At 44.3% G+C, this 8,255-nt stretch overlaps 1 protein-coding gene across 7 annotated transcripts in view; it reads left to right on the top strand.

Annotated features, from left to right (window-relative positions):
- pde7a (phosphodiesterase 7A) overlaps positions 1-8,237 on the top strand; it is a 28,797-nt gene extending 20,560 nt beyond the window's left edge. For 4 of the 7 annotated variants that reach the window (XM_048266024.1, XM_048266023.1, XM_048266027.1 and 1 more), the window contains 11 exons: positions 122-211; positions 2,040-2,197; positions 2,757-2,820; positions 3,140-3,235; positions 3,399-3,499; positions 3,732-3,863; positions 4,385-4,476; positions 4,632-4,776; positions 5,182-5,278; positions 5,454-5,534; positions 5,699-8,237. In XM_048266024.1, coding sequence (XP_048121981.1) covers positions 122-211; positions 2,040-2,197; positions 2,757-2,820; positions 3,140-3,235; positions 3,399-3,499; positions 3,732-3,863; positions 4,385-4,476; positions 4,632-4,776; positions 5,182-5,278; positions 5,454-5,534; positions 5,699-5,982 — 1,340 coding nt within the window. In that variant the 3' untranslated portion in view covers positions 5,983-8,237. The remainder of the gene's footprint in view (positions 1-121; positions 212-2,039; positions 2,198-2,756; positions 2,821-3,139; positions 3,236-3,398; positions 3,500-3,731; positions 3,864-4,384; positions 4,477-4,631; positions 4,777-5,181; positions 5,279-5,453; positions 5,535-5,698) is intronic. The other 3 variants (XM_048266026.1, XM_048266029.1, XM_048266025.1) reach the window with 2 other exon arrangements.
- The last annotated feature ends 18 nt before the right edge of the window (positions 8,238-8,255 follow it).

The raw sequence follows: 8,255 nt of genomic DNA, 5'->3' as shown, positions 1-8,255 counted from the left end.
CATTGTTGATGTGGTTGTTGTCTTTGTTGTTGTTTGAGTGTGGTGGTTGTTGTTGTTGTTGTGGTGGTGGTTTGCCCTGGCTAGTGTCTTGAGGACCTCTTGTGTTTGTGCTGCTCTTCAGGAGACGTGAGAGTGAGAAGCCAGGTAGGATTCGAACCGGAGCGACGAGGCTCGCACCCCTACCTGTGTGTGGATTTCCGAACCTTGCACTGTAAGTACTGTGGGGAGACTGGGACAGTTACATAAACCTGCAGGTAGATTTAAGCTCTCTGTCTCTCTGTACGCAAGGACAGTCTCCCTCTCTCTCTCTCTCTCTCTCTCTCTCTCTCTCTCTCTCTCTCTCTCTCTCTCTCATACCTTGCACGCACCGCACACACACACACACACACACACACACACACACACACACACACACACACACGCACACACCAATCAACTACCATTAAGCAGTTTTTATGGTTATGGGATATGGCAGACGCCATTGTCCAAAGCGACACACAAATACAAAAACAACATAATATTGAAAATTGAACAGGGAACAGATTAGAATGTTGGTCAAACTATAATAAGGAGAATAGCAATAATAAACAACAATGTCAATTCAATCAACAGCCTAAAAAAATAAGCAATGAAAATGAGGGAAAAAGCAATAATAAACAATAATGTCTCAATCAATAATATAAAAACAATGACATGGTAAGACTACATTAAGGAGAATATCAATAATAAACAATAATGTCAAATTAATCAACAGCCTAATGGAAATAAAACAATATTATACAAACCATAACGCATAAGAAGCTCTTAAAGAACCCAAGTGCATGTTGAACAGGAATGTCTTAAAGACCCCTCTTAAACGACCCAAAACTACCACACACTTTTATACACACACATACCCTCTTCATTCCTTTTAAATCAAACACACAAAGATCTGAATCCAAACGCGCTCCTTAGATCACTGGATGTTCTGTGTGAAACCCTGTGTGTGTGTGTGTGTGTGTGAGAGAGAGAGTGGGGGTCATTGTCTCTTTCACTGGGCCTGGGAGGCCGTGACGTGGCGTGGTGGCTGTGTAGCCGGGCCGAGGGGCTCTGCAGCCTCCCGTGTGCACTCAGGCGTGCCCAGTGAAGGCACAGGGGGAGCGGCGAGCGGGCCGCTGACTTTTGTGCCCTGGCAGCCGGCTTTAGAGCGGCACGCTGTGTCAGCAGTATGTCCCCGTGCCCTCTGGCATGCCACTACACTCACACATACACACACACATACACATGCGGGAGATCCATGTGTGCGTACACACAACACACAACACTCAACACACAACACACAAACCACATATGCAGATTTTGGTCACTTACATTGTTAGTCAATCTATTTGTTTGATGCTGTATGCTGTGTTTTCTGTTTCTTTCATGCTTCCCTTCTTTCTATTTCTTTTTTCTTCCCTCCCTCCCTCCCCCTCCCTCCCTCCCTCTCTACCTCCATCTACCCCTATGGAAGTGAGTGGTATAACTGGTCTCTTTCCACACTGATAGCCCAGTGTTCTTGGCCTGATGTCTGAAATGCACAGGCACAAAGGTTAGAATTTCCGCAGTGCTCATTTAGTTATGTCCACAACCGAACACTAGATAAGAAACAACCCAACCTTTAATTCTCACACACAGGTGAAATGCATTCACTTGCTACTTGGAGAGATGAAATACATACTTAGAACCCTAATGAGTTCTTTCAATGGTCTCTGTCATGGAACTTTGCTCTCTTGGTTCTTTGTGATCTTGAGCCATCTAGATCTAGAAAGTGGCCGCTAGATTTTGAGCCATCCACTTTGGAACAGTGCTTAGCTTTGTGCAGTGTTCCCATGTTCACAAGTTGTCTTTAAGGTCGTCGGTACTTGTGGCTGTCTCTCGTATTGGTCTGTGTCTTTGTGGTGTTAGTTCTGGGCATCATAGTGCTGCTTCTGGTTGCAGTGTCTGGTTCTGGTTCTGGATGTGTGTGTGTGCTTTTAGGTCCCGTCCGGTTCTGAGTTCTCTCGTTGTGTTTCTCACAGCCCGGGGCGAGACTGTGGGGCCAGTGTCCGGCCGGCGGGTCCACAGGCTCTTCAGCTTCCAGCGTCACCTTCACACCTCACGCCTGGTCCACAGCGCCACCACCTGTTCACACAACCCTCTGCACATCCTGGACGAAGATTACCTGGGCCAGGCCAAGGTCTGCCTCCACCTCCACCTACCACCCCCACCCTCAACACCACCACACACTTCACTACTCAATAGCAGCAGGCAACAGGACCCACTGTACGGCAAAGAGTAGGCTGAAGCAAACTCAAACAGGAATTAGATGTTGTACAACTAGTTCCCCGAATCTACTGATAATCTGTGGTAGGAAGTAAGAACAGAGAACTGAGGTGATGTCACTTCGTCCTAGCAACGGTGGTTAGTATTGTAAACAGAATTGTTTGTGCTTTGAAACTTTTATGTTGCTGACATCTCTCACATTGGTTCTCTATTGAGTTAAAAAAGAAGTCAATCTGACCGTTTATATAGGTGAGCTTGTAAATTTGTTGTGTCCTTAACCGTAAAATAGAGCTCTTTCAGTATTATTAGTTTCTCCTTTCAGGGATCATAAATAAGATCCTCTTAATGCTTTATGGTTAGTCTTTTTTCTTGCATTATTGTTTTACCATCTTTCAGATCTGTTGTTTTTTTGTTTCCAGTAACATTTGTTTTGCCATCACCTTATCTAGTATATTCCCTCTTTTGTTTTGCAGTGTATGCTGGAAAAGGTTGGGAGCTGGAATTTTGACATTTTCCTCTTCGACAGATTAACAAATGGTACATATTATTTCACTCCAAATGTGTGTGTGTGTGTGTGTGTGTGTGTGTGTGTGTGTGTGTGTGTGTGTGTGTGTGTGAGTGTCTCTGGAGAGCTGGCTGGATGGTCCCTCCAGCATGCTCCGCTGAATCAATTTCTATTCCCAATAGCCTCCACACTCTTCCCCTCTCACGAGTCGTGGAGCGCCAGTGCTCTGGTGGTCAACAGTGCCCCCTGCAGGACATACCTATTCTCTGCTGTGGTGTGCTTGAAGCTGATTGGTTGGGATGGTATTCTGAAGGGTCTACTCACGTCCCCCATTGTTCCCTCTCTTTCTAGGAAACAGCCTTGTCACCCTGACGTTCCACCTGTTAAATCAGTATGGATTAATTGAGCTCTTCCAGTTAGATATGGTGAAACTTCGTCGATTTTTAGGTAAGTTTGTACCTCTTTTGGTCCCCTTTTATTTTGTCCATAATAGATATGTTGAGGTAAGATATGTTAAGTAAAATAAAATGTGGTAAACTTACTCCTTACAAATGAAGAGTTTTGACTACGTAAAAAATAGTACATTTCTGGTTTGTGTCCTATATTTCAGTCATGGTCCAAGAAGACTACCACAGCCAGAATCCTTATCACAACGCAGTTCATGCTGCGGATGTGACCCAGGCCATGTACTGTTACCTGCGAGAGCCCAAGGTGAGGTCCAAAACGGCTCGTCTCTTCCTCATCCTCTACCTCCTCTCTTCTTCTCTGTTCTCCTTTTCACACTGATATACCGTATGTTTTACTATCAAAGTTTGTGTCAGGTCATCAGATCGGACAGTTTCAGCAACAGTGTAGTCACACAGAAGTGCATACAGATTCTGTTGATTTTATAGCATCAGTTTTCAGTTGACTTTCTAACACGCGGTCCATTTCCCTCGTGCAGCTCTCCAAGTCGCTGACATCCTGCGACATCCTCCTGGGCTTGCTGGCTGCTGCCTCGCATGACCTTGACCACCCCGGGGTCAACCAGCCCTTCCTCATCAAAACCAACCATTACCTAGCAGCTTTGTACAGGGTAAGGGTGCTAAGATCAGTAAGCTCATAGGGGCGATGCCAAGAGAGGACTTTTAATGATGCAAAAATGCATACCTGTACAGCCGCAATGCTGCATATGATTAGCTTTGAAGTGCTTTGGTTAGAACGCATTTGATAAATGAATACATGCAAGGGGAAGCAAATGACTCACACTGGTTTGCCAGATAAGAAGTAAAGACTAGCAGCAGACGAGCAGCTTACTGGCAGCTTTGTAAAGGAGAGATGGCAATGAACTACCAGTCATTGCCTAGAAGCTTTGCACATGCTAAAGCAAAGGCTAAGGTGAAGCTTCAGAAAGTGAGTCTTCAGTGTCCTGTGGCACGCCCATGGAGCTAAATCTCATGACTTAGTCAGGCATCAGACACTTTATGATGTAATACAGTCTGCTGTTTGTTATGAAGATGGGAAAACCCTCCAGAAACCCCAATGAATGTTGTGTTCCCTCCTACCATGATGTTCAAAGACATGTTTGTTTTGGTTTTGTGTTTTTCTCTCTAAAAGAATACCTCAGTTCTGGAGAATCATCACTGGAGATCAGTTGTGGGACTCCTGCGAGAGACAGGACTTTTCTCCCACTTACCTGCAGAGGATGGGTCAGTTATATACACACACACTAACACCTCATACTCAGGCAAATTACAAATAATAAGATTAGTTATAGTCTATACATGTAGTTATTAAATTACCTTCTTTTTTGTAAGCACCATGCTGAATTGAGCCTAACCAAATGACTGTGTGTGTGTCTCAGGTTAAACATGGAAAGACAGTTGGGCTCCTTGATCCTGGCCACAGACATCAGCAGACAGAACGAGTACCTGTCCAAGTTCAGGCTGCACCTGGACCAGGATGACCTGTGCTTGGGCAACGCCTCCCATCGTCACTTCATCCTCCAGGTGAATGATGAGAAATGAGGGAATGTCACACCACCAACACACAAGACCAAAGGGAAATACATTTCAGTAGTACTTAGTTGGGGGCCCCAACTTGAAGCCCATACATTTTTCATGAGACAATAAATAGTTTTTTTGTCTCATGAAATGTTTAGGCAGTTTATCGGTATGTATTATCTATTCACTGGTAATATTAGTCTGGTTGCTCTGGTAATATTGAACCATGACTGGTGATTTGGGGTTTGGCCAAACTGCTTCTCTCTCATGCCCCTTCTCGGTGGACCGTATGTAACTGATACTATGTAACTGTTTGCCTCCTATCTCTTTTGTATGTGTTCACATCTGTGTGTGTGTGTGTGTGTGTGTGTGTGTGTGTGTGTGTGTGTGTGTGCTCTCACATGCTCACAGATGGCCCTGAAATGTGCTGATATCTGTAACCCCTGTCGGCCCTGGGAGTTGAGCAAACAGTGGAGTGAGAAAGTGACCTCAGAGTTCTTTCAGCAAGGTGCACTGGCATGAACATGCTCGTACTGATTTTAGATTTCTGTCGTTTCTGTAGTTTCCTGTACATGCACTTGACACAAATCACTCTTGGTGAATTCAGTTTGCGTTTCAATTCGTTATCAGTGGAGCAAGCGTCGTTCAGAATCACTGTAGCATTTCCTTTCCATTCTGAACAGGTGACATTGAGAAGAAGCACAAGCTTGAAGTCAGCCAACTGTGTGACAGCCAGACCAACACAGTAGGGGACATTCAGATTGGTGAGTAATCGATTTTACTCCTCTCCGTTTAGACATGGAGGTACCTTGTACCTCTGTGCATTAAGTTTGTGTTTTTTTTTGTTGCAAATGTTCTTCATTGACAAAGGTATGTCAGTGTGTATAATGTATCCGTGTGTGTCTTTGTGCGTGTGTGTGTTTTTCAGGCTTCATGACATATGTAGTGGAGCCTCTGTTTTCCGAGTGGGCCCGGTTCTCAGACACACGCCTGTCCCAGACCATGCTGGGTCACTTAGGTCTGAACAAGGCTAGCTGGAGTGGGCTGAGGGCTGAGGGGAGCCTAGACGAATCAGAACCGGACCCAGACCCACCACCAGAGCCAGTGTCAGGCCAAGGCCCAGGCCCGTGTTTAGGATCGGGCCCGGCCACAGCTACCGCCGCAGAAGAACCCACCACCAGAACCTTAGCTCAGGGAAGCCAGGAGTTTTGACCACCCAACCCCCAAACCCTCAACCAGTCCCTGGGGAAAGGCTGCACAGTGTGTGCTGTGGTGTGTATGTGTGTGTGCATGTGTGGAATTGAATGGAGAAAGAGTGAGTTCTGGTGTGTTACGTGCATGCTGTGGTGATGCTGAAAGTGTGTGTGTGTGTGCGTGTGTGTATGTTTGCATGCATGAGTATGTTTGGGTGTGTGTGTGTGAAAGAGAAAAGCCCACTATGTACACTCACACCCCAGTCAAACACCTTGAAGTCACATTTTTAGTTGCTTGCCTCCCATCAACCACTGATTAATCATTTTATTAATTTAATTTATTTAATTTTAAATTTCTATTTTATTTGTCTAGACATAGAGCAATACATAGATACCTCATCTGGCAACTGCTGTAAGTTTTGTTTATCTTTTTTTCTTTAAGAAAAGAAAGAAGAATTTGCTCCTTTTATTTATTTATCCTGTTTGCTCTGTTGCTGGGGTGTAATGAATTGAACCCTTTGCGTTTTTGATGAGACACTTCAAGAGAGTACAGTATAGGAAGGATTCCCCTTTGCTGGGTTTCAAAGTGCCATTTGAGTTGCTCTGACAAGTGATTTGAAACACCTGGAGTATTTGTAAGAGGTTTTCTGAAACTGCACAGAGAGACTGTGTGTGTATGCACAAGCGTGTGTGTGTGTATCAATGCATTTGCAATGAAATCTTCCTCCTTATGTAAAAAAAAAAAACAAAAACAAAACAACAAAATGTGAAAAGCCCAGTCGTTTTGCTGCCTCTATGAAGACTGTTTACAAAATGTCTTGTCTTGATATGAAATGACTTCTGTCAGTTTTCTGTGATTGTTATTATTGTTTTTTTTTGTGTGTTTTGTATTTTTTTATTTTTATGCACAGATGTGAAGAACCACTCAAATTTACATTTGAACCATTGTCCTACTGCTGAACAAAAACAAACAGGAAAAGACAGAAAAAAAAAACCTCCACTGGATTGCCACTCAGGCAGTCAGATGCACCAGATGCCATAGCCAAGCCATCTGTGCTCCGTTGGATTTTGTTTTTCTTTCCTTCTTTCTTTCTTTCTTTCTATCTATCTCTTTCTCACTCTCACTCCTCTTGCACTCCAACATGGTGTGATTTTTTTTTTGTTTCTTTAGGACTTTAGCAGCTTCTGCTCTGTAAAGGGTAAAAAGGAGACGGACACTCGTTCCTCCTCACCTCACCTCCTCTCCTGCTCCCCTCTCCCCAAGTCCCCACCATCCTGTTGCTTTATGGGACAACGTTCTGATCGGAAGAGAAGTCGCTGCCTTAAGTGGCGCTGGCAGAGTGGCCGACAGACAGCCAACCAACCCGCCACCCCCCACCCGATCACCGCCGCCTTCTCAGACCCTGATCTGCGCAGCCCGGCCCGTTTGCATGGGACGCCTAGCTGACCTGGATCCTATGACGGATCTCTCTCAGGGTTTCGCCAAGTTGTCGGTGTTTGTAGAGAGCGGGGGTGGCCTCATGGTGCCTTTCGTAGGTAGCTCTTCATGTGCCCCAACCCACCACCCCCTACGACCCCCATCCCTTCTAGCTAGCCCCTTACCTACCAACCTAACCCCCCTCACTGTTCCACCCGCCCGACTCACTGAGCCCAACCTAGAGTTGTTTTTTATACGCAAGGAGAACCACACCGTGGATGAGGGAAGGAGCAGTCGTCCCTTTCAGAATGTCTCGACACAATACCACACTGCAACCCCAGAAACTGCATTGGATGCCTTAAAACTATGCACAAAAGCTAAGTGACCAAACCAGCTCCTATTCTTGAAGTGCATCATGTGTTGTGCTCTTTTAATGCACTGTCAGTCCCTATGCCTTTGTTGTGAGGAAAATAGTAAAAAAAAAAAATCTTTCTTTGGAGGAAAATAAGATTTTTTTGTTTTGTTTTTGAGACATGAAACATTCCATCTTTGTTTCTAGGTATTTTTTATTATTATTCTGTACATATCGCACAGTTGTGTTTTTTTGTCTTTCTTGACATTTTGGATGATAAACAGGTGCTTTTCTTATTTTAGCTGATTTGTTATTTTTGTTGTCAAGTGCTGTAAGACTGTTGAGAGAAAAAAAAACTGTTTACAATTTGTTGTAACAGCCATTTTGGGGAGAAGACTTCAGTGTCAAGCCATTTTGTAAAGGCTTTGCCGTATAGACTTTTTGATACATTGCTTGTTGCAGTTCAATTTTGATTAATAAAACATGTTGATATTTAAAAAAAAAAGGCTTTCATTTACAAACT

Source organism: Alosa alosa, chromosome 16 (genome assembly GCF_017589495.1).
Source record: "Alosa alosa isolate M-15738 ecotype Scorff River chromosome 16, AALO_Geno_1.1, whole genome shotgun sequence".
Taxonomy (NCBI): domain Eukaryota; kingdom Metazoa; phylum Chordata; class Actinopteri; order Clupeiformes; family Clupeidae; genus Alosa; species Alosa alosa.
Note: the sequence above shows the minus strand (reverse complement) of the source record. Positions and strands in the feature narration are given on the sequence as shown.